The sequence below is a fragment of the Pezoporus wallicus genome, unplaced genomic scaffold (assembly GCF_028554395.1).
Source record: "Pezoporus wallicus isolate ANWC-B61680 ecotype Strahan unplaced genomic scaffold, APGP_CSIRO_Pwel_v1 contig_4710, whole genome shotgun sequence".
NCBI lineage: Eukaryota > Metazoa > Chordata > Aves > Psittaciformes > Psittacidae > Pezoporus > Pezoporus wallicus.
In genome coordinates, this window is record NW_026640647.1 from 1,015,672 (window position 1) to 1,041,137 (window position 25,466).

The 25,466-nt window shown below is 43.0% G+C and overlaps 1 protein-coding gene across 4 annotated transcripts; it reads left to right on the plus strand.

The window, feature by feature from the left end:
* Positions 1 to 415: 415 nt before the first annotated feature.
* NAB1 (NGFI-A binding protein 1) lies at positions 416 to 25,466 on the plus strand. Of its 4 annotated transcripts, XM_057419772.1 has the most exons (9): positions 416 to 612; positions 2,228 to 2,315; positions 5,916 to 6,749; positions 12,282 to 12,415; positions 13,400 to 13,451; positions 18,343 to 18,453; positions 20,740 to 20,881; positions 22,046 to 22,195; positions 22,794 to 25,466. In XM_057419772.1, the coding sequence occupies exons 3-9, from the start codon at positions 5,931 to 5,933 to the stop codon at positions 22,883 to 22,885; spliced, it is 1,500 nt and encodes a 499-aa protein (XP_057275755.1). In that variant the 5' UTR covers positions 416 to 612; positions 2,228 to 2,315; positions 5,916 to 5,930; the 3' UTR covers positions 22,886 to 25,466. The 4 variants fall into 4 exon arrangements, with proteins under 4 accessions (XP_057275755.1, XP_057275753.1, XP_057275754.1 ...); XM_057419770.1 differs by lacking the exons at positions 416 to 612; positions 2,228 to 2,315 and adding an exon at positions 1,178 to 1,321; XM_057419771.1 differs by lacking the exon at positions 416 to 612 and having other exon boundaries at positions 1,399 to 2,315.

A 25,466-nucleotide genomic window follows, 5' to 3' on the forward strand; every position in this document is an offset into this window, starting at 1 on the left:
CCCCCCGTGCGAGCGGAAGGTTTGAACTCACGTTTCGCAGCGGGGGTGCCCGGGTCCCCGCGCGGGGCGGGTGGCGGCGCCCGGGTGCCGGTGCGCGGTGCGGCCGCGGCGGGGCGCTCTGCCGGTGCCGGTTCCGCCCCCGCGCGGCTGCCGACCCCGCCGAGGCGCTGCGTCACGCGGCAGCCCGCGCGTGGGCGGGCGGGCGGCGGTAGCGCGCGCGGGATCTCCCCATGTGACCGCGCGCGGGAGTGGGCGGTGTGTGGTGTGCGGGGCGGGGGGGGGGGGGGGGGCGGGCGGAGGCGCCGGAGGCTGTTCCCTCCTTCCCTCCCTCCCTCCCTCCCGCTCGGCCTCCGCTACACGGCAGGAGCGGCCGCGGCGGGGCGAGCTGTGCCGGGCGGCCTCCCCAGCTCCCCTCCGCCCGGCGGCAGCAGCCAGGCGGTGGCGGAGACCGGCTCGCCCACCCGCCCCGTCGATGGGAAAGGAGGAGCCTGGGCCGGCGGCGCGCAGGCGGGGGGGGCGCTGGCAGCAACTTCGGCAGGGCTGAGTCTGCGGCCCCGGGACGGCGTCGAGGGAAGCGCCGGGCATCCGGCGGCGGCAGCAGCCTACAGCAGAGTACGTGCGGGACGGCCCGGGGAGGGGGTGCGGACAGCTGGGGCAGCGCGGCCCTGGACCCGCGGGGTACGGCCGGAAGGAGCGGGCGGGTCGTGCGTGGGTGATTCCCGGAGAACGCAGCGCGGGGGGGACGGGGAGTGGGCGGAAAGTACCGGAACGTCCCCACCGCGCCTGCTGCCGCGGGGGGGCGGCGGGGCGGGACTGACGGGACGGGACAGACGGGGGCGGTGCCCCGTCGGCCCCGCGCAGGGGTATCGGGGGGGGGGACGGGGACGGACAGGGACGGCGCTGTGGTACGGGCCGCCCCCTCGTCCCGTGCTGCAGCGTGGCGCCTTGCCCCTCCGCGGCCTCTCCCCCCCCGCCGTTCCCCGCGCAGTGCTCCTCCTGCCCCGCAGCTCTTGCTGGGACGTGCCGGGTTGTCCGGACCCGGCGGCTCCGGGCGCCGCCGGCCGGACCGTGAGGAGGCTGTCCCGCTGCCCGGCACCCGGGCACCTCAGTGCAGCCTTCAGGGGCAAGCGGTCCCGGGGAGGCTTCCCGCGGGCGGTGGCCGCTTCCCGAGGGGTGCGGGGCCGCGGCTCCGGGTTGTTCCCGTCAGCGGGCTCGGCGGATGCGAACTTGGTGCCGGGATCGCAGCGCTCCCCTGTGCTCGCTGCGTCGGTTTCCTTCGATTCAGCTCCCTTCGCGGCCCGGCTGGCATATGCGGCTGGAGGTAAACCCCCGGGCCGGGCTCCGGTGGGACCCGACAGCTCGCACCGGGCTGGCGGGAGTCGCGAAGTACTCGGGTTCTTTCTGTCCTTATGAGTTTGGGGGTGTTTTTTCGCACGTTTCAAGTTTCTTAGTAGTTGCGGCGAGATACACATCTGTATTTGGATGTGAAACTCACTTAATAGCTTGTATTTTGGCACATCTCAGAGCTAGACAAGACTATTTAATTTGCTAAGTCTCTCTTCTGCAGCTACATGTAATTTTCTTCTCCTGCTAAAAGTCCTTTGGAAACGCTGCAGAAACGTAATGAATATGCAAAGCAGCCAGTTCTCAAATCCGAATCCGGTTTGTCTTCAGAGACTTTTCAAAACGCCCAAAGTGATCAAGATGTATTATGAAATAATCACTTTTACTTAAAATACAGGAATGTGATGTTTCGCGCTTTCTCGTGCGTATTCCTAATAGAGTTGGTGACAGCTCAAATATAATTTCACCTCAAATAAAAGCCTCTAAAAATCAGTTAGGGTTGCTCAATCGGTTTTACTTCTAGTGCAGCCTTGAAAAGCAGGAAAACTGCAAGTAGAGTCCTTGCCCCATGCTTACATCCCACAGCTCCCGCGTTTTCCTTCTCCCGGTCCTTCACCCACGTCCACCACCTGCTCGCTGCAGCCATGTATCTTCCTGCCACCTCCGGGAAATGTGCAGCTTTGATCTCAGACCAGGCAGGACGGGAAGAAATGAGTGTTTTCCCGTGGTTAATGATACTGAGCCGGGCTGCCTCCGCTGCCGGCTATCTTGATAGAGGGAGCTGGTTGCAGGAATAGGTTGTGATTCCTGCTCTGGTTGTTTACAAATATTTAGTCGTGCTCTGTGGTGTTCTTGTGGTTTTTGTTTTCCTTTTTCCTAGGAGTTATGTTTGTGGTCAGAGTTAAGGTGACATCCAGCGTTTGGAGAGGAGGGCTCGGCATATGGGGTGATAGGCTGTGGATGTGAATGAGGTAATGTGGAAAACCAGAATGCACGGTTGTGGGTTGCAAAAGGCTGTGTGAAAATCTAACTTGTGATTTCCTGATTCTTCTGTGGCTGTGGCAGTATGCAACCTTGCATGTATTTTAAACAGCTTTGTCTGTGATGGGGACTTTCCTAGCATCTTTGTTTGTTCTATATGTAAAAAAATGTAGAAGACAGCTGTTCTTCCCTGTGCGTTCCCACACTCCTTACTGTTACGGACAACAAGCAAAGAAGCCGGACAAGTTGCAGCTCAACTGCCATTGCTGCATTCATTTATTCCTGCAGACCTTTCCATGCCAGCTTTGTGTTCCTGCCTTTTGCCCTAAAAGGGTTTGCAGTTGGCCATGCCTTAGAAGCTCTACTCGTTCTCTCCTAAGGCAGCCGATCGTTCTGGTTAGCTTCTTAGGGTTTACCAGAGGACGGTTCCAGGCTGTTATTCCTGAACCAGACTAGAAAGCCTAAGACTTGCCGAGAAGGCAGTGAAAGAGGGGAGCACACGTGGTGCCCTAGGGTCTTACCTGAGCTATTCTTCCCAGTGAGGAGCATACACAAGTCTCCTGGCTGTGAGGTTGCCCCATGTCTTCCCGTTGTGTAATCTCTTCTCGTGCTCACCCTTTGCCCCAGAAGCATGGCCCCTACTGCACTAAAAATGAGAGCAGCAGTGGTGGAAAGCAGTACTTTAGGTCTCTTAGATGTAGCTTAAAGGTCACCCAAAAGATGTATGGCACTGAGACTTGAGTGGGTGTGCTAAGGCTTTTCCATAGCCAGATAGGTAAGCAGAGCCAGGCAGCGGCAGCAGTGCCTTTGGGTTAATGGTCTCTTCCGGTCCTGCACTGCTGTCTGAGTGGTGGTACTGCACTGCTGTCTGAGCTAACCTTGTTTGTTGCTTGTCCTCTTCCTAAGCCTCATCTTACTCCTCCAGGTCAGCTAGCTTACCTCCTTTCCCAGATTTGTCGGCTGTGAGCTGAGGCGAGCCGGTGGAGCGGACTGGTAATGTCTAGAAAAGCAGTGGAGCTGTTCGTGTGGTGAGGCTCTCTCGGAAAGGGAAGGGAGCCTTCCCATTGTTAAGGTTTAGAAATACTTGGGATGTCATTGAGGTGAGTAAAGAAGGAACTCCGTTTAAATGAGGGGAGAAAAGAGGTCAGAAGGAGGAGTGTTTGAAAGTGCCTTTTCTGCAGAAATGGGTAGCAGTCATAAATGGAAAATTTGCGTGGCCCTCTCAGGAGTTACTGTACTAAATTTGGAAAACAGAATTTAAAGTACAAAACAAAGGGATTTCAGTCTTGCTTTAAATGTAAATCTCAATGCAGTCTGAACTATGGACTTAATACTGATGCATCATAGTGCCTATTAATCCAGTTTCATCTGTCATCAGGAGATTTGTGATTAGAAGCCTCCAGGTAAAGGCTGCTCATGGACTGTTGCTGCTCTTCCAGCCTGTGGGCTGGAAAAATGAGCTCCATGCCTTGCCTGGAGCTCCTGAGCTCTGTGTAATTTCACGGCCACTGTCCTCCTAGGATTCAGTTTAGCTCTTTGCACAAAGTCCATTTGTGTAGATTTTTGTGCTAAGAAGAATGACTTTCAGAACAAATGGTTATTCTTTTATAGCAGTTATAGAAGTGTAATTGTGGTATTGATGGTAGAAAGTCAACATCGTTTGAAATGGGAGAATAGAAATGGTTCACTGAACTGCTGGTAAACCATAAGCTGTTAGTTCTGTTCACCTTGTCAAAGCTGGTATGGAATGGGAGGATTTTCCTGAGGAATTTCTGAAATTCTGTGAAGTAATGTCAATTTTTTGAGTCGCAGAATTATGTACCGTTTGAAGGATTGCCTTACGTGGTTTTCCTCATTGCCCTTAGTTGCCTCTTGCATCCACCCTGAGTTCCAGAGTGTGCAGTTCATTTGCTCTTGAGCTCACCAGCAGCTCCATGAGGTGGCTGCTCAGATCTGAACTGCTCTTGCCGTCCGTTCTGTTTTACAAGCACCAGCATACAGAGAACGATACATACAGCTGGTGGGTTTGGATTTTTGGATTTTTGGTCTTTTTCTGGGACTCCATCTCTTTTCCTGAAGAGATTATTCGTAGGTATCCTGGTGCTGCCACATACAGTTTCTGTTGGCCTCCTCATTTCATTTTCTTCTACTAGAGTTTAATCAAAGATTTACAGCGAAAGCCTGATCCTTCAGATGCTTCTTGAATAGAAGTTGAGTTCCATTTGTTACATCTCTACATTTGCTTTGAGTTGCTGAAGAAAAAAATGCATGTTGTAAAAAAAAAAACGCAAAAAGTGCATATTGTAATTTCTGCCTTAATTTTACTGTTGGTTACCAGTCTCCCAGTGCCCCTAAGCATGGATGTATTCTTGCATCTCAGTTTTGGGGTGAGGCATGTTGCATGTTGTCAAAATACCTTCCCCCCAATTTGTGTAAATTGTTCTGTAAGTGCTGACTTTTAGGTTACTGCTGTGTGTTTTTTCAAGTGCATCGTGATAGTAGAGCCAGAGTAGTGTTAGCAGACCAGCTCCATTCTTTAGTTCTGTTACTTGCCTGACCAACTATATATTACATGCTTTAGACCTTATTGATTGGTGGTTTAGCTTAACACAGTAATACTGGAAATTATCCGCTTGTAGTTGTGAAAGTCATTGTAGAGTGAAGAGGTATGTGTGTGAGGTCCTGCAATTCTCTGAAGAGTTTATTTTTTTGCAGGATAACTCTGGATAACAGGTTTTATGAAGCTGAAACTCTGCAAATGTTTTTCTGCAGCCATAAGGGTAGAATACTACTGCAGTTTGTCCCTTGGGAGCCCGTAGAGCACAATTGTTACATTGCTGTATGGTATTTCATTTCCTAAGTATCAGTGAAGTGCAGGCCTGTTAGCAGATGGGACAGGCAGGTGAATTCAGAATAACTTTTTTAAATTATATGTGTTGTAATCTGTCACTGCTTTTGCTTTGTCTGTGGATATTGCTCCCATAATTGAGATCAGTGGAAGCATTAGATCCTTTCTACGTGAAATGGGGAATACTGTAGAAATACTTTGTTCTGAAACACCCTTTTATTGATCCAGCTTCATTAATTCTCTGGGTTTCTGTGAAGCACTTTCCTTCTTTACTTTCCTTTTACAGTGCTCCACACTGCTGTGGGGGAAAACAAGAAGAATTAAAACTGATGAGCTCTTCTTGTCTTCTTCAGGGGATCAAGTATTCAGTAATTCTTCAGGGTGTTTTGTGATCATTTTGATCTGAAGATATAAGAGTCAAGTAGAAGCAGTGAGCAATATTGAATGACATTCTTGGGAACAAACATGAAGAGGGAATGCTGAAAACAAGCTGGCTTCATGCTTGAATCATCTTTTTTTTTGTAGCTGCATCGCATCTATCTGCTGATTTGTTTTTTCACAAATGTTTCCATTAACTATTAAAAAGTAGAGCTTTTGCCCTTTTTTCCATATCTGGTCTTGTAACAAGAGAAAGAAATCCTGTCCTCTGAGTTGACAGCCTTACTGAAGGATGGGTGGTGGGGAATGCATCTGGACATCAGCGTTGTGGTGCTCATCTTCTCTCTGTTCTTACTGTTTGCAGGTTTTGTTATCCGTGATGGCGTCAGCTCTACCCAGAACCCTTGGGGAATTGCAGCTGTATCGAATACTACAAAAAGCAAATCTCCTATTCTACTTCGATGCCTTCATTCAGCAGGGTGGTGATGATGTCCAGCAGCTCTGTGAAGCAGGTGAAGAGGAGTTTTTGGAGATAATGGCTCTTGTAGGCATGGCTAGCAAGCCTCTTCACGTCCGAAGGCTGCAGAAGGCTTTGAGGGACTGGGTCACAAACCCTGGTCTTTTTAACCAGCCTCTCACCTCCTTACCGGTCAGCAGCATTCCAATCTATAAGTTGCCAGAAGGGTCTCCTGCGTGGCTGGGGATATCCTGCAGCAGTTATGAAAGGAACAGCAGCACCAGGGAGCCTCACCTGAAGATTCCAAAGTGTGCTGCCACGACGTGTGTGCAAAGTGTGGGTGCAAGCAAATCCGATGTGGTGGGGAACTTGCCACTGCAGAGCGGCAGCGAGCCGAGGCTCTGGCAAGGACACCACACCACAGAGAGTGAACATAGTCTTTCTCCAGCTGACCTTGGCTCTCCAGCTTCACCAAAGGAAAACAGCGAGACCCTGGATGCTGCTGCTGCTCTGTCAGTTGCTGAATGCGTAGAACGTATGGTTCCCTCCCTGCCCAAAAGTGACTCGAACGAAGTCAAGGAGTTACTGAAAACAAATAAGAAACTGGCAAAGATGATTGGTCACATCTTTGAGATGAGTGATGAGGACCCTCACAAAGAGGAGGAGATCCGGAAGTACAGTGCAATATATGGCAGATTCGACTCAAAAAGAAAGGATGGCAAGCATCTCACCCTCCACGAGGTAAAAATCTTGAGTGACAGTGGGCTTCCTCCCTTTTTCCTACACCTTTTATGAGCTGCTGTTCACAGGGTACACTTTTTGTACAGGCACTTTTCACTGGGTTACAAGAGCTGTGTGTCCTACTGGAGCCGTAGGCAGTCCTGCCCTGGGATAGAAATCTTAAGTGCAGAAGTCCCCCTTATTATATGGGTGTGTGCATGTGTGCACCGATGACTTCAGCTGGGCGTCATCAGACAGCTTGGTCACTGGTGTAGCCTGTCAGACAGAGGGTTTAAACAGTTTGGCACTGAAATAGCAAACCAGCGTTGCAGTGAGCGTGGCCCTTGGGATTCTAAGCACTTGGCACATTTTTAAAGCAGTCCTGGCTTGGTATTCCCTTTCAGCTTTGAGAGTAGACTGGTTGTTTGGAAGATTAGTAACTAAAATTGCTTGTGTCTGGGAAGAGGATCACCTGGCTTGGTTATTACACTGTGCTGTCTTCGCTTACCTCGAGACCCTGCTGTGTAGCTTGTGCCCTCAAGGTAAAAAGGATTTTGCTGATGAGGTCCCTAAATCCAGTGGATGGGAATTTTTGTGTTTGGTTTGGGATGATGCTTAACTATACAACTTGCAGGTTGTTTTGGGCAGTGATCTTAAGCTGGACAAGTGAAGTGCAGGCTGTGTGAGGAGGAAGGGAAAGGGCTGTCTCCAGTATTGATGGGTAGCTGTAATTTGAAGGTTTGTCCTTTAATACCTGAATAGCATCTGTTCCATCTTGTCCTTAAAAGACCATTTGGACCTCCTTCGCTTCTCTTCTGGTATTCTTGAGGCTCACACTGCGTATGTTGTAACGCAGTAGGTGTGTCTGTGTGGGGAAGGGCTTGCCAGAGCCAAAGTACAGTGCAAGAGGAGAACAAACATTAATTCAAAGCAGTGCCAAAACACTGTTGATATGAATGCTGCATCAGCATTTTCACAGTTAACAGGGATTGCAAAATTTCAGTTGGATTTAAAATTTGGCATGTAGGGCTTAGCTCCCAAAAGGAAAGGCAATGTTTATGTTACAGGAGTGCCAAAAAAGCTGTACTGGCTTAGACTTTTTTCACTTCAAGAAGAAGTTTTGTAGGTGTGTGATCTACAGCATAAGACTAGGTTCTCTTTATGCTTCTGAGTAAAAGGGCAGGGGGAAACAAGATTTACTTCTTTACATTTTGGTTTATGTATTTGCATTTATAAGGCAACTGCACATCAGCAGCAGAGACTTCCCAAGGACTTTTAGTACAGACTGAGGAGACACTTCCAACAGACTTTTCTACCACAGTTTTAGCTGTGCAGCTTTTACTTACGTGTATTGTGGCTTATGTGGAACACTTACAATCTACGAATTCATCCAGTATGCAAGAACAGATCTCATCTTACTCCCCTGACCTTGTGGAGAGCAAGTTGTGTGTGAGATGGAGGCAAGACTTGAAAGGATTAATTATGTAGATGCCCTGTATATGTTGCTTCAGGGTTCAGAGAAAGGGGGTTCTCCCCACCTAGGCATGGAGGCCGTCAAAGATGTACAACATGTGAAGCTGTGTGCTTTCACAGTCTCTCTCTGGGGCTGCAGAATATACTCTGAAATCTGGGCAGACTTCTTGTAGGATAATTCCCTGGCAATGGGAGGTGGGCACCAGGGGCAGATGTTGTGCCAGGCGTGTGATAGGCTGAGGAGTGGCTCTGTGAAGCTGGAGAGTAGTGTGGTGGTGGTTTGAAGGAGCAGGGTAGCAAAGAACCAGAGGAAAGGATGACTGCTCTACCTTGTTAATTATATTTTTTAGTACTGCACTAAAGAGCTTTACAACATCATTGTAAAACCGTGTTTAAAAATGGAATGAGAGCATGGTTTGGCTTTAGGAAATGTTTCTATCGCTATTATGATTAAGGGCATGAGATCAAAGGAGTATGTGGCTGACTTATGCCTCACTTACACATGTGGGGCCTTGCTGAACTTGATGGGAACTGCACACATGCAAGCAAGAAGAATTTGCTCATAATTAGTTTACTGTTTGCTTAAAGAGGCCGGATTTCACAAAGTTTTGTCTTGAGTGGTCTTTGTTTTAAAGCAGTAAATATACAAATAGTAGCAATGAGACCATCTTTTTTGTTTGTTTGTTTGTTTGTTTAAAATCTGCTAAACCAGGGTTTGCCTTTTGTAAACTCAACTTCAGTGGATTTTTGGTTTTGATGGCTTAATTTGCTGCTCAGAAGGAAGGACCTTAAACAACCAGGGAGGTAAGTTTCTACTTGTCCAGAGACTGTTTCTGCACGTGTTAATACATTCCAAGACTGTCATTCTGCATCACAGTTCAAGATCTCTCCTTGCAGCTGGCAATGAACAGCTGAATAAACTTCACTGTGAATTTAAAAAGCTTAAATAGTGGTTAGCTTCTTAATGTAAAGATCAGGCTATGTCTGGCTCCTGAAGCAGAGTGGAGATGCATGCAAATAAAAATCAAATCTGATGGAATTATTGGCAAATTAGTGAGAGTGTTCTCTGTTTCAGTATGAACATTGGAGTGTCTCAGAGGGCTTGGGCAGCTCGTAGAGGCCAGTGGGAGCTGTAGACACTGAGCTGGTCTGGAAGCATGTGTTATTGGTAGGATTATCTCTATAAGGCACTGATGAGCCTAAAATCTCATGCAGAATCTTTCAGAGATATCCCAGAACTAATAAACTTCCTGTCTGTAATCCATCCCACTGTCTTGGTATTACACAGCTTTTCCAGCATGGAGAGCCCTTAAAGTTGGACTGGAAGAGTGATGAGTACAAGCCATGCCCTTGAACTTGGTGACCTGTGCATGTTTGAGTCAGATTTGTAATTTGTCTTAATGTTTCAGTGCTTGTCTAGGTACCTATAAAACAAATCCTGTTTAGTAGTGTGAGAATCAGAAATAAGAAATGAAAGTAAAAAAAATTTGTCTAGCTCGACCTCTTCCTTTTGTTTTACTGACTCGCCAAAACAGTAGGGCTTGGTATTTATTTGTGTTTTGTAGTGAGGGAATCTATGAACCCCATCAGGTGGGAATGTACCCATCCCTCTCCATACAGCCTGTATGATTGTGTGCTCCTCTATATCATTCAAGCTTCCAACAACCAAAATAATTATTTTTAGGCGTGCAACACTTTCTAGCCACAGTATTGTGCCTCCTGAAAAGGCAGGATGCCATAATGCACTTCAGTTCTGTAAGTCTGGATGTGACCTGAAAGAAGAAACCAGGAAAAACAAACATTTGGCTTTTCTCATACATTAGGATAAACAGCACTTGCTTACAGCCACCCAAAGCACTTTCAGTGATTTCAGCTTCTTGCAGCCTTTCAACACTTTGACGGATAAAAACCGTCTCAGATTATTTTGTAAGCATTGGCCATGCTATTCATCCTTGGCAAAGTACTAGCTATCACCGTTACAGAAATTAATGCCTGCTTTGGGTGGTAATACTTTGTGTCAGCGTTGTAGTTATCTTTTATTTTTGTATCTTTTATTTTTTCCCTGTGTTTTTTTTTCTGAGATGATAGACATTGTAGAACAACTGCTCTTGTCTAAGGGGTAACAGTTACTTCAGTACATTGTGGGAGCATAGTAACCTTGAGCTGTTTCACAGATTAAATCTAAACTTCCCACCCTTGTACATCTGATCTCTGAGGGTTTTTTCTGGTCTGTACAGAAACCAAAGGATCAGACAACATATCTAGTTCACCTGTTAAAGACATGTTTGCACTCTGATTAGTATTCGGGTATCTTAGGAAATGCCCTACTCAGATCAGAGGCTTTTATACTGAACACAGGAAAAAAATGCTTAAGAAATATTAGGAACAGCAGTTCTGTTTGAGGTTTTACGAGAAATACTGCATGGGCTCAGGGCAGTGAGAGAGTCTCAGGTCTTCTGGTACATGTGTTTGGTTTTTTTCAGCCTCCTGGAGGACAAGTGTTGCATTGGGCAAAATACATCTATTTGAATTAGGATGACATCAAGCACTGCAGTCAAGTGCAGCAGGGTTGTGTGTTGTTCATATATTATGACAGCTTCCATCCTTCAGGGATGGAGTGCGTGATGTTTTGGGTGAATTGCTGTGCTTAATTCCCAAGTAACATTGTGCAGCGTGGTAGACAGCAGGGTAAAGGAGCATGATTCTTAGCCCTCTCTCAAGAGACACCATGTAACTGCAGACCTGCTGGCCTCTCTTCAGCCTCATCTTCTGTTCTCTTCCATGAAAAGCACCTCTTGTAGTGGCAGTGTTTTCAGTGGCTGAGGTCACATGTGCGTGGTCCTGTCAGCCCTTGGCCACACAACCCTGTGCACTGCACTGCGGCTGTGATTTGCTCTGCCAGATCAGGGGCTGGGGATGGTACATCTCATTCCGTCATGAATATGCTGACTGTGCTGTGGAAAACCTACTTACTTTGTAATATTCATTAGCCTGAGACAGATACAGAAAGTACTGTTGACAGGAGCAACAAAGCAGCTGTGCTCATTTGCAAGAAGCCAGGCCCATTCAAAGCAGCTTTATTTCTAGAAATAAAGAGTAGAAAAGTTGTGGGCACTCTGGGGAAAAAAAGACACCTGCAGTACTCTGGCCCCTGGCTTTTATGCCTCATTAGAAGTGCTGGCTGCTCTTCAGCTGAGGAAGAAATGAAAATGTCTCTTCTGCCTCTACTGACTGTGGAAGGAGCAGAGAATCTCCTCTCCAGCATCTCAGTTTCAGTGTCTCTCATTGTATTAATATTGTTGCTTGTCCATACTGTTGACCATAGGCTTTTCAGACCGCAGTGTTGTATATGGTGTAATCATGACAGTATTGCCACTTTCTGTAGGCTTCCGAGCACTGTGAAACCATTTTGAGCCTTAACTTTGGGCTTTTTTTCTCCTCCCCTCTTTGTGAAGCTACTGCCAGCAGCAGAGGCACTAGAAATGTGTCCTGGCAGGCTCAGGAAAACATCCTTGAAACAAGTCACATTTGATTCATGTCTGAAGATAGTCTTCACAAACACGAGGGTGAGAAACATAGCTAAAAAAAGTTTAATCGTTTCTTAAACCATCACCTTCTACAGAATCTGTGCTGTATTCACCAGGGAAAGCCATCTGTACCCACACTGTCATTTTTTTTCCCCCAAGTCCTGGGCATATTGCATTTATAAAAATAGTATTCCCTGTAAACCAGGCTTTGGGAGCCGAACACTGTGAACGTTCAGAGCTACTGTTTTATACTGAGATTTAATTAATGCTGGGATGAGGCACAGGCAGCTCACGTTGAGGGAGTCTTACAATAACATTTTTACTTTAAAGGACATTAAATGCCCCAACTACACGTTTTTCTTCCCAGAGGCTTACCTGGCTTAGTAAGAGTATAAATTAATGGAAGAAACCCTCCAGGGTTTGCTGTACATTTGTGGGTAATTTTACTTGCAGCTGAAATTTGTCATTATTTCAGAAGAATGGGTACTTTTACAAGCACAGTGGGTGAACTTATGCAAAATCATGAATCCCTGGTTTTGTGTTTGATTTCCAGCTAACAGTTAATGAAGCAGCCGCTCAGCTGTGTGTAAAAGATAACGCCTTGTTGACCAGGAGAGATGAACTCTTCGCACTAGCTCGGCAAATCTCTCGAGAAGTTACATACAAGTATACTTACAGGACCACCAAGTAAGGTTTTAATTAACTCAAAGGACCTTTATTTTCAGGGAGTGAATCAGTCAAATAACATTTCTTTTGAAGTGCTAGAGACACTTTCTTCCTGCTCTTTAGCTAGCAAAGTGTTCTTCTGAGGAAGGTAGAAAAATGCCATTTAAGTCGTGAAGCTTTCAAACTGCTAGGATTTAGCTGCCTTGAATTACCTTTTTATTTGCTCTCTCGTTTTCCAAAGTTTTTGATGATAGTGCATGATGAGAGGCATCTGAGAGGCTGGCATTCCAAGTATTTGAGGCATTTGTGTATTTCAAGGTTAATGTAAATAGGCAAAGTAGCCAAAGCTGCTCAATATATCAGTTGTTTGTTTTTACCTATACAGATTTAGCTCGTTAGTTTTCAGGGAATGAGAAAGATAAGGTCATGGGGAGCAGCTTACAAACCTGCTTTTAAGGGACTGAAGCTGACTCCTAATTTCAGTTGTTACTGTTCTGTTAAATGAACTGCTGTTATGAAACAGTAGCAAGGGTTTAATAGCTTTCAAATACAATTAAAACTTTAGAATTAATAAGTGTTACTGAAAGTCTCAATACTTTATTGTTTTTAAGTGTTAACTCCTTCATGTGTAATGCAGTGTCCTTTCAAAATACATTTTCCTATGCTTGTAGGATCTTATGATTTTCCTTTGCTCCCCTTCCTTCTGTAGTGATTTATGTAAAAATACATCCATTCTGGGTAAGCAGATTCTCCGTGCTCAGGTGCTTTCTGTTCTGTTCAGAAGAATGTCTCTGACATCTTGAAAACCACACAAGGCACTTGTATTCCTCTGTACTTGAGTGACATATACTGCCACGTCCAGGTGAATTAGAGGCTTTTTCTGTGCATCTCAGTTGTTCTTGCCCGGTTTTGTTTTTTTTTATCTTGACTCTGTTTTTCATTATTAATTCTGATGGTCAGGGTTAATGTGCTGTTTACTGACAGCCTGTGTGTCTTCTTTTCTAGATCTAAATGTGGAGAAAGGGATGAGCTGTCACCAAAGAGAATCAAGATAGAGGTAAAGTATTATGACTCCTGTGTTTTTTCACCTATGCATGCTAAAATTCACTGTTGTTTTGAAGTGAGCTATCTTAAGGAAATGTGTCAGAAAAACATTTGAAAGACAGGGTAAAAAAAAAATTCTAAGTGTATATACCTATATACCTCATAAGAATAGCAGATCTTCCTTTATGATGTATTTTTTTTTTAACAAAGTACTGTTTCTCTGTTACATGGGTAACTGATTCATACTTAGCATTGTGTGTTTGGGGCTTTTTTTTTTTTTACTGTCTACTCCAAAAGTTTGGGCTAAATGTGCATTTGAGTATAAGCTAGGCCCGAGTTAGCTCTGTATGTGACACAGATACATGATACATTCTTTAACTGCAGAGGAAAGTTGGAGCATATTCTGGAATGCATTTCTCATGTAACTCATTCTGTGACAAATGATGCACTGAATGCAAGGCTTTCATAATTTTTCAGCAGTGTGATGCTTTTGCCTGTACAAAGGCTTTTCCCATGAGACAGACCTCAATGTGAGCAGTTCGTTTTGAAAAGGCAGTTATGAATAGGTATATAGGAGTTAATCTATTTTATTTATTAAGTTCCATCAATCTGTATACAGTTGTAGATTATATAATACAAAGCATATACATGTGCTGAGGATTTACTCATACCTTTGATGGTAAATCAGTAGTGTCATTTACATGTGTTAGGATTTGCTTTGACATATGCTTGTTCTTCAATCCATGAAAGAGCAGAGAAAAGGTGCATTAAATCTTTTTATCCACCTTCACAATTATCTCCCATGACCAACACATTGCGGGATGGTTGCTTGAGTCTGCCCTTTTTTGTCCAGTCTAGTCCTGATTTTTGAGAGTTGGTGGGGATCTGCTGCTCCTCTGCTTGGAATAGTATTTCATTGACTTAAATTTCAGCATTAGAGAGTTTTTCCTTCATTCAGTAATATTGATGATGGGCAGGTATCTAAAATTATATGCTGCAAAGGAGGTGCTTTTTTATTCATTGGAAGAAAAAGATTAAAATCCTGAAAAACACAGGCTGATACTTTAGGGTTTTTGGAGAGCAGGAAATTTGGACAGCCTTAGGGAAACTCTGTTCTCTTATTTTCATGCATGGTGAAATCCTGAGTCTGGAAGGGCTGCTTTCTCTAGGCACCTTTTAGTTCAGTAATTCTGAGAAAGGATGTTTACTTGGTTTCCTTCTCTCTAAAATTACCAGTCATATTTTAAAATGCTGGTGGAAGATTCATGTCCTAGCTGTACAAATGACTATTTCAGAAATAGTACTTTTTTCCACAGTAAGAAATTCAAATTAAATTAAATGAAATATTCTTTCATTTGATAGCATTATAGCATATGATTAATTATGAAGTAACCAGTGTTGTCATCAGCATACATTTTATTTTTCCCTTTGGGAGTCTACTAAGAGTAAGTCATTACTACAGTATATTATAATGGAGACACACTGTAAGTCATGGACTTTTCTTCCAATAAATTTTAAAAGGGTGCATTATTACATAGTAACTTTTACATGTGGTGTTTCGGGTTATTGGGGCTTAGATTTCTAAAAAAGAAAGCGGCCTTTTTTTAGTAGCATGTTTGAGGATTTTTGAGGAGGCTCGTTCTTAGAAAGGTGGAGGTAAAAATTAAAATGGTAGCAAATGCTGTAGATTTTTCCTTCTGTTCTGGGTCAGAATTCTTTATCCTGTTTTTTAAGTTGTTATTTTTCATTATGGCTCTGTTAGCTCACTGTCATGCTAGTATCGTGCAGAGGATCTGAATGAGAGTGTGGTGGTGTTATAACTAGCTCTTTTTTCTTTTTGTAAAGGTCATTTTGCCTTACTGTTTTAAGGCTGAACCCTGTATTTTTATTCACCATTCCTTTACCCATTAGTCATTAACTTCTCTGCAAAGCGTGGCCTAAAATACTAGGGCTTGAATTTGGAGAGACTTCACAACTGTTTGCATAGTGTCAAAGATTACTTTAAAAAAAAACAAAAAAGAGTTAATATCTGGAAATATAATAACACTTAGCCCCCTCACCCCCCCAAACTCCAGGGAGGCTGAAGGTCATCCTGGAGCAGAGCTAGCAGAGCTGTGTGAGCAGGCTGAATATTGCTGGGTTACAGCCACCATTGTGAATTTATCCTCTTCACGAATACGAAACTCACAAAAGCATTACAAAGAAACAATATGCCATGAATTACATCAAATTACCTGTAAAAGCCTTTCTCTTCCCCAGCGAGCTCTCCCCCTCTTATTCGTAGAGTGGGTGGGCGAGCTGTGGGAGTGAAGTGTAGAGAGGAGAAGGGAAAAATTCCAGGCAAATGACAGACTAAAGGTGTGGAGGGAGTGAAAAAGGGAATGGAATGAATTGGGATTTGGAAGCAGATTATAAGGAAAGGGTTGTAGTTTCTAAATCTACTCTGGACAAAGAGCAGGACAGGCAAATAGGGATGTGCTGTTTGCAAGCAGGCGAATAGCACATCCCCCTGCAGGGCAAGACTGTCTCCTGCATAGGTGTTGTGGGGTGGGGGCACCCCTTGTTTTGTCATCTTCCATGAGTCAGTGCCAGCACTGCTCCGAGCAATGAGCTGTTGTGGCACCAGCTTGGAAAGCAAAACAAGTCACAGGTATATCATGCAGAAGGCATGGAGGGAGAGGCTACTCATCACTGCTGCTGCTTTGTGTTGGGGTTGGCGAGGTTCCCCCTCAGTTAGTGTGAACAGCCAAGAGAGCGAAGAAAGAGAGTTTTAAAAATACTCTTGCTGTCTGTGGTATGGAGAAATTGTTCTATTTGTCAGTGTCTTCATTCAGCTGAACAGGAGGGGTGGGGAGAGCTTGCAAAAGCTAATTTCACAAAGCTGAGTGGGAGTCAGGGGCGCAGGCAGGAAGACCTGAGTGGGGGCTGTGAGGAAGCATCTTCCCTTAGTGCTGGTATGAGTGGAGGGAGAGAAAAGACCCACCTCCGCCATTGCTAAGAAGGTTGAAAAGAAAACCGAAGTGTGGGATTTGTGTTTCTCACAAAAACAGCAAAAGCTACTGTTTTCCTAGGAAAAATGTCATTAGAGGGAGCAAAAAAATCACATGTGGGACTGAGAACATCTGCTGCATGAAGCTGCTTGAAAAACAACTGAGCAGCAGCATGGGCAAAACAGAACTGCTGCACTGCATACAGCAGGCCCTTCTGACCACAGAGGTTTGAAAAGGAGCCTCTAGGCAAACGTTGTGCAGAGCAGGTTGTCAGCTGGCCTAGCCTGCTCCTCATCAGCCCTTAGATGAGGCAGCAGGGCAGAGAACAGCCAGTGATGGGGAATGGTTCCAGGAAGGGTGATCAGAACGGCATCATCATCCAAGTTATCTGCATGACTGACAGGTGACAGTCACAGCAATGGGCAGCTGGTCTTGCTTTCAGGAAGCAGTCTTTGGTTTTGTGTGATCGCATGTATGTTATAAAGAGCCGTGTTACCTGTTTTGCTGCAAAAATAGGATCCTGAGTGATAGGGGGTTTTGCGTATTCAGTTTCTGATCTTCCTACACACAGTCGTTCTCTCCAAAACAAATTCAGTTCTAACTATGAAAATGGTCAGTGCTGATGGAGATGTGCTGCAAAGCCTTTGTTTCTAGAGGATGGGGTTTTGTGGCAGTTTCCCTGGTTATAAAATTTTGCATACCTATACCTATATGTTTGTTTTTTCCCTGAGGGAGTATGATGGGTGGATAAAAGCAATATGCAGTGTTCAGACAGATACTTCTATTTAATTTTCTTTCCCTGAGCATAAAGAATAGCTTTATTGGCATTGGGTTGCATTGAGGGTCTGGCCATCATGCTGCAGGTCAGTGGGCAGCCTGCCAGTGGCATGGACCTTGTAATCCTTCCCTTGTGTTTTTTTGCAAGATTGCTGTTCTTATTCCTGGGCTGTAACTTATTTGTCCACCTAGTGTAAAAAAATGTTGTTGTTTACATGCATGAGCCTCTAGAATCCACAAGGAAAATATGTCTAATTTGGCATATTTGATACGTGGACGTACGTATCCTCAGTGTCACTGTTTTCAGGTGTTGGTCTGATTTAGATCTCTTGCTTCCTTCCACATTTTAACAGTCACCTATATATGCTGTTCTTTTGTAAACATTTATGGATGTTCCTTTCTTTTACATGGGCTTTCCTTTTATAATGCCGAGCAGGATAAATTTTCTCATCTTAAACCTTTGCTTCGATGATTAATTTATTTTAATGGAGTCTGGCACGTTTTCACAGGAACTTTATTTGCTTTATGGGTACATATGCAAGCTGCAAAAGATTTGCATGTCATAAGCGTTTGAGACTTAAAAAAATTGAATGATGATTTCCCATAGTATATAAAGCCTTAGCTACCCTGCTTTTAAAGTGATGATATTTCATTTTGTGATGCTACTGTAGGTTCTGTGTAAAACACCTTGAATTTCAGGCGGCTTTGCTAAGTTTCACGAGGTTAGTATATGCAGCTGCTGTGCCTTGATCTTGACTAGATATAAGCTTGATTTCTTAAGAATCTCCAAAGCTGCTGTATGTAACAAGTGACAGAAACCACAGGCCTAAATCTGCCTGGCAAGGCTGAATGTAAACTAGTTTAATGTCAGTGGCAACACTAGGCTGCATTCACCTGAAACTGTGAGAGATGACTTTCTGTGTATGCCATTTTAGATATATAGCGGTTGGTGTAGAGGGGTTGTCTGTGTTTTATGCACAAACCGTGTGAATAGCATAAACATGTAAATTGCAGCCCCGAATTTTCTCAGAAGTTTTTTGTTGGTTCTTTCCTTTTTTCTTTTGAGTATACAGAGAGGGTGATGAAAAATCAGTAATATGTCCCTCTTGCTGTTTGGTTTCTTTTTATGCTCAATAGGATGGTTATCCTGATTTCCAGGACACGGTCCAGACACTCTATCAGCAAGACAAAATGCCACTTGCTTTGGCTAAAGGGAAGAATGAAGACTCAACAGCTCTTAATTCCCAGGTAAACCAACTAGACTACACTGTGAATAATACAGTCATGTCTTTGTACATTGATTTTGGTGTATTGTTTTGATGACTAAAGTAATTACCATCAGTTTTCAAAGGCTGCCAAGCATAGGTGTGATTGCATCACTCTTAATTGGGGTTTACTGCTGGAAGTGTTCTGACACAGTACTACAGCTTTAGCCTTGATAGTTCCAAGGAGGTAAGATCTAGTGTAGTAGGCTTGAAAAATACGTGACTGCCTGTTGAGAGCAAGTGGGGTACTATTGGTACAGTATGTGCTGTGTTACTTGCGTTATTAGCTATAAATGGAAAGTTCAAGTTACTGAGTGTAGAGGAATAGAGTAGGCGATCTTGGAGTCCTCAGTTCTGACGTTTCTTACAAGAAGAAAGGCCAGTATAATGAGGAAATACAGAACTTCTGGATCCGAGAGGATAAATTGCCTAAATAACATCTACCCTTGTGGCAGTGCGTTGTTTTCAAGTTCCCAGAAAGCTTTCTATAAATGGAAGACAGGTTTCAGATGCTTTGTCTTTTCTGTAGTGTATCCCAGCCTTGAGGCAAAATATGCATCTCCTGCTGCCAGTTGTTGCCAAGGAGGGATTTTATGCTAAGTTGCAACAAATTGTATTGCTGATTTGAGCAGCTGTAATCACCAAATTTTCACGTAAGATTACGGAGTTACATTCCTGTTTCCTGAGAGTGGATGTGTTGCCCTGTCTTTTACCTTCTTCTGTTGCATAGTAGTGTACAGTGATACAAATGTGTTCATGGTGGTACATCAAAAACCAATCATGCTACATGTTCTGGTGTCACATAATGATGACCTTCACTTGATTTTCGCAAGCTTATTTTCATCATGTATATGCTTTAAAGCTTTCATTGGTCACTGCTATGTAACAATGGACTAGAAATTTATTTTAAGCTTAAAGATATCTGCGACTATACAGGGTTTTCTGTGGTGATAAGAAGGTCAAAGTTTTGGGGTTGTCCCAATTAAATAGCAAAAATGGCATGAGTGAGAAATGTTTTACTCTTAGAAAACTATTGTGAAGTTCAGAAGTTGCAAGAGGAGTGATGGAATAGCAAAAAGCACACTTGAAAGTAAACTGAGCAGTTTCTTCTTTTACTTGCCTCCCAAGACCAAGCCTGAGCTATCAGTGTTCTTCTGCAGAACCTGATGAGCTGTAAGCCAGAGTAAGTAAATACTGGTCAAGTCATTACCCTGCTATCAGGGCATGACTGTGCTGCAGAAGCTCAGATTTTGCTGGTCTGTTTTGCTTCCATTGTATTTGTAAATTGTTGAACTATGCTGGATAAGCAGACCTTCATGGGAAGTCAGGGCTTTCATCATCTCCCAAGAAAAGTCCTTTGCAGTTAACGGGCCTGTGTACCAGTTGAAACGATTACTGCATTACCTCATAGAGAAATGCCTTTTTCCCAATCAGTTGTAGATGTTAAGGTTGTACACTTTCTGTTCCTGTGTTCATCGTGGCTCTTCAAAATCAACTTTCTTGACTTGTGATTTTATTTTTGCAAGATGCTTATTTACATTCTCAGGAACAAGATTATAGTGAAATTAGAATTCTCTTGGCATTAAAGTCAATGACAAACATTCAGACGCCATTTCCTCCCACATTGCACCACATTGTTTAGTTTCACTCTCGAGAGGTGTATAGGTCTTGTTCTTCTTCTAGACAGACATTTCACACCTTTATCCCCCACAAACATACTGCGATCCTACACTTTCAGAATGGCAGATTTTTAAGCTTGTGTAGTGCTGTTGCCTAAAATAAAGATTCCAAGATGTCTGGTGAAATCTTGGCATAAGTTTTTAGCAGATGTTGCCATTGCTCTTGGAATACTTTTTGGAATACTTTGTGAAGACATATATTTGAACAGAGCTAACTGATAATTAAGACATTATTTTCTGCTTTTCTTGAGATTCTCTCAACGTAACCTGCAGTCCTAAACTGCAGAAAGTGGTTTCTGTGTTTTCAAAGAGTAGAATTTAATGTTGCATTTCTGTGTGGATGAACTACAGCAGCTTGCATTTTAAGTACTCTTGAGTGACTCAGAAGAACAGTATGAAAATCTATGGGTGCAAAAATATTTTGTTTGCTAGGTAGTTTTGAAGAAACCGTAAAACACACATCTGTACATATGAGTCAACAAAAAACTATATCTAGGCTGTTAGTCTTATCATCTGATGTTTTTCTTTCCTGTGTTTTGACTCACTGTATGTATGTATATAGAGAGATATCTTTTTTCCTTTATTTGCAGTCAGAAAAGGTGATGGCAAAACAGATGGAATTTCTTTGCAACCAGGCTGCATTAGAGAGACGTCTTTCCACAGGGTGTTACAGGCAAAACTCAGAAGAGCACAGCCCGAATGGCATGTCATTAGATAACACTGATGGACAAGGTACGGTAGCTTCCAGGCATGGTGTTGCTGCCAGCAAATACATTTGGTATTATGCAACTTTCCTCAGTAGTGTTATTTATCTAGTATAGAACACTGAGCGCTGAATGGACAAGTCAGGATCTCTGCCCTGGAGTGCTTAGTCTAAGTAATGCAATCAGATGTACAGTCACATTCTGCTCTGTTACTCTAATGTAGCCAGGCAAACTGCTTTCTCTATGGATAGCCCTGTGGGGAGGGAAAAAGGTAGGGTGCATTAGTGTTACTGAGAGTAAACCTTGGCTCTAGCTTTATCCTAAGTTTTCAAAATAGAGCAGGATGTTGCATTTTGTTTGTGTTCTTGCTTTGTGGAAGTTGAAAGTAGAGCAGGATCATGTAGTTGGTACCCCTTTTTGTTTACTTGGTTGTGCAGTCTAGGAACAAAGCCTGAAGAGCTGACTACGTAAATAACTTAGAATTAACGAGATTCTAATGGTGTCCTTAAGAGCTTGTTGTTCTTCAAAAAGCTTACGGTTTAGTGGCTCTCTCTTTGATTTACCAACTGGCTGTTCCTTAGCTTAAATTAATTGTCGGAGTGTTTGTTTTGTTTGACTGTTTTCTGTTTAGATTTCTTTTTTTACTGTTGTGAAGGGAGATAAAATGTTTTAAGCGCAAGAAATAAAACCAGAAGTTTTTGTGTATGGTGTTTTTTTACAGCTAGTTTAAGGGGGGAGATAAACAGTAGAGAAGGCAACTAAAGGAATCAATAGAAGTAAGCATTAAAACAGGTTTTCATATGTGTGTATTGGTCAGGCAAAGTGGTACACAATTATACAGGAAGTATTGGGGCATGTGGCTCCAGCTGTTCTTGATAGTGCTAGCTTCTTTATGCCATTTTTCCATTGTGCAGTGGGAGCTGGAATTTTTAGGATCTCAAAGAGATTTTTGAGCAGAATGAGAGTTTTAATTTTACTTTTGGTATGGCTGAGTGTCCCTTTCCAGCAAATCTGTGTCTGCAGAGCAGCATATTTACATAAGCTTTGTTTTTCTAGAAACCCTCCATGAGCAGCTGGAAATTAGGATGCAATTTTCCTGATAGAATTAGTATGTCTTTAAGTCCCTACCTGTTTAATCTCTGATATTGCTTTGCTTTTAATGGATCAATGTTTCACTGTGACCAACTTCCAGGTGAAAGACCGCTGAATCTCCGAATGTCCAGTCTGCCAAGTAGACAGTTGCAGCACATTTCACTTGATGGAGAGCAGCATGTTGGAAAACCTCTGTGCGGTGATCTGATACGGCTTTACCCCAGTGGTGAGGCAAAGTCCCAGTCTTCAGGTTAGTGCTGCTTCTTGTAAATTACCCATTGTTTCTTAAAAGGCTGTGATGAATTAACAGACAATGTCTCCAGGTGAAGAAGCTAGTAGCTCAGCCTGGCATGCTTTGTGTGTAACCTTTTAATCAAGACTTTGGACAAAACTTCCAGAGGAGTGTTACTTGTTAATCTAGAATCAGATTGAATATTATGTGGGAAAAGTTTACAGGGTGCAGTAACTAAGTTCAGATAAGCAAGTTCTGGCATGTGTCTGTCCTCAGAAAGTGGTATTGACCCAAACTACTGCTTTTAAATACTTAGGTTGCTGTTGTACTGCAGTTTGATTATAACATGGTTTCACCCTTTATAAAGAATCAGACTTTTTTATAAAATGTTCTTTTATTCTGGTTTATGAGAACCAAGTGATGTTCAGTTTTAACACAGCTGGGCTAAAGCCCAGCAGGAGGAGGCAGAATTCATTGCTTCAACTGTTAGTATCCATATGGTTCATGGTCCTTTTTCTTGAATTAAGAGCACAATATATTTTTTTCCAAGCAGTGTTTTTAACATAATGTCCTGGGTTCAGCAGGTTCATTATTCTTTTTTTCTTTTTTAATGCAGAAGGTCTTGGTATTTTAAAGGATTTTCCTCATTCGGCTTTTAACAACATAGAAAGGAAGGTCATAAAAACAGAACCTGAAGACACAAGATAGTCATTCTGCTCTGGAAAATGGTGTCGTAATAACGAATGAAACTTCACAAGAGAAAAAAACCAGCCTTAATAACCAGTGTTGCCTCATTCAAATACGAGATTTCAATAGCCAAAGCCTAAGAACTGGTACAGTAATGTGTGGAAACAGGAAAGCAAGAGACACTGCAAACTAAAACAGTAATACAGGTGGATAAACATTCCTGTAAAAGTGGTTTTATAACATGGGAAGATTCACAAATTAATATTGTGGGTCTTCATTATTTAAGAATGTATTATGTATTTGTATAACTTATCAAAGTAAATCTAGATGTTGGGACGTGTATTGAGTCCAGTAGATGTGGCTACAGTTCATTTTACTTGAAATTTCAATGTCTATTTTAAGTGTACCTAGCGTAGATATGGTTGTTAAACATTTGAATTAAAATTCATTGGAGAATTAGGAATGCGAACCTTGTGACACAATTAACAGCAAGTTTGCAACAATAGTGTAGAAAAAGGAAAATGCATAAAATATTTCATGGTTTAAAATGTTATGTGGATATAGCATTTGATAGACCTAGACCCTGATTCTGTATTATAGCGGACGTACTTGACACTTAACTATTGTTACATCACTTTCAATGGTTTCAGCAGCCTTTGTGTAACACACTTACAGCATAATACTTACCTACAGTTCAGGAGTGTAGAGAATGCCAGTTGGAAGAGGCCATATGATTGGCTCCCATTTCCTTGGGGGGAAAAAAACTATGGTTTGATAATACTGTACAATTACTGAAATCTCAGCTGGTGGGAAACCCAAGAGACAATGTAGCATGGACAGGGCTGCAAAAATTGTGCTTCAGACCATTATAACTTTTTGGACTTCTCTGTGGATCTTTCAAAAACAAAAAGCATCCTAGGTGTGGCAGAGATGAAGTATGGTGCATGATTTATGCATTGATGTAAAAGGTTGCACTTGATATCCAGAAACCATAAAATCTTTTGGAGGAGAAGACGAGGAGTTACGTCTTTAGTGTGTGACTCCTAATTAAGTGCTGTCCAGCCCACATGATTCTATGAATATACCGTATACTGCATACAGTATGCCAATACGTTTCTTTATATATGTGATTAATTAACATCTGTATTCTTTATTTATTTGACAGTTTTTATTTTTTGTACATTTTCACTTTTGCAGATGTCATTTTATCTAAGGAGAAATAGTTGGCATATAACTTTGGAATTTACCATGGCGTGTTTGTGTGCATCCGTTTTCCCTCTGTGCAACTCCCTCAATAAGAGTTGCTTTCCAGCAGTCAAAACAGTTATATGCCTCAGTTTCTGAATACAGTTTTTGCTTACAACATGTTCTGGAGGGGAAAGGGAGGGCTGAAGACAGTAAGTTACCGTGCCAGCAGGTAAACTTCCATATTCAGGTGTGCACTTCATGTCTGCAGTTTGCTCTGTGTCATAGATGTGTATTAACGATTCAGTCACAGTCTGTGTTGTACTGAAACAGTCAGCAAAATGTGAGCTGAAATGTCTACACTGCAGTCTCTTATCACTGTAAACATATCTAATTATTTTATCACTTGATTTGTGGAACAAAGCTTTATAGTAGAAACACCAGTAAACAACTTTTTATACTATTCAAATGTTTGTTTTTTTAAAAAATGTTTCTTGAACTGTATGGTACTGTTTCACTTACTGAAGTATCTTTAAGCAATGGAGTTCGCAGCTTTGCTGTTAGAAATAAGAGACTGAATGTGTAGTTATATTTCCTCTTTCCTGTTGTGTGAGCTAGTGATGCAGATAAGATTGTAACGTTAGCCAGTGCCCTGGTTAGTATCTGAGTAGCTTTCATGAGACATGTATGGAACTTGTTAAAGGACAGCTTAAGGTTTGAACTGTACAGCTGGTGTGATAGAAGGTACCAAGCAACAAAACTTTAGAGATGCAGAAAATGTTCTGGTTTTTCAGCACCTGGCACAATCAACAGTTGTATGGATCACAGAAGAAGCTCTTAAGCTTGCTGGTCTCTTCGATTAAAGTGAGAGGAAGAAAAAAGAACTTGCTAAGCAGCACGCTGTTTCAGTTGAGTCCAGAATTTATTTTGTAAACACTAATGTATTAAATTTGCTATAAATTAAAGTATATAACAGTTATATTTTTGAGTTGTAAATACAGTACTTTGTGTCACGACCAGTTGGTTCTCTCCAGGGTGATATTTCAGTCTATAGTCCAACAGGCCATTTCAGTCTCAATAAGCTGGAAGCAATTTTTTTTACTGGTTTGCAGCTGTATGATAATTACTTTTTTTTAACTGGGGGGGGGGGGGGGGAGGTGGGAGGTGCATTCCGAGTTTGCACATACATTTGGTAATAGCAAATACTCAAGCATTGGTCTTTCCATGACAGAGGTCTTGGTGGACTGCAACTGGGCTTAGCCTCTGGAGCCTGCAGGTGAAGGCTTGCCATCATCTGCTCTGGAAGGGTTGGTAGATTCAGGGTACACTGGATCAAAGGCCAGCCCTGCAGATGATGCCTGTTCTTATTCACATGTTTATATTGTTGCTTACAAAATAAAATTCACCGTGAGAACTC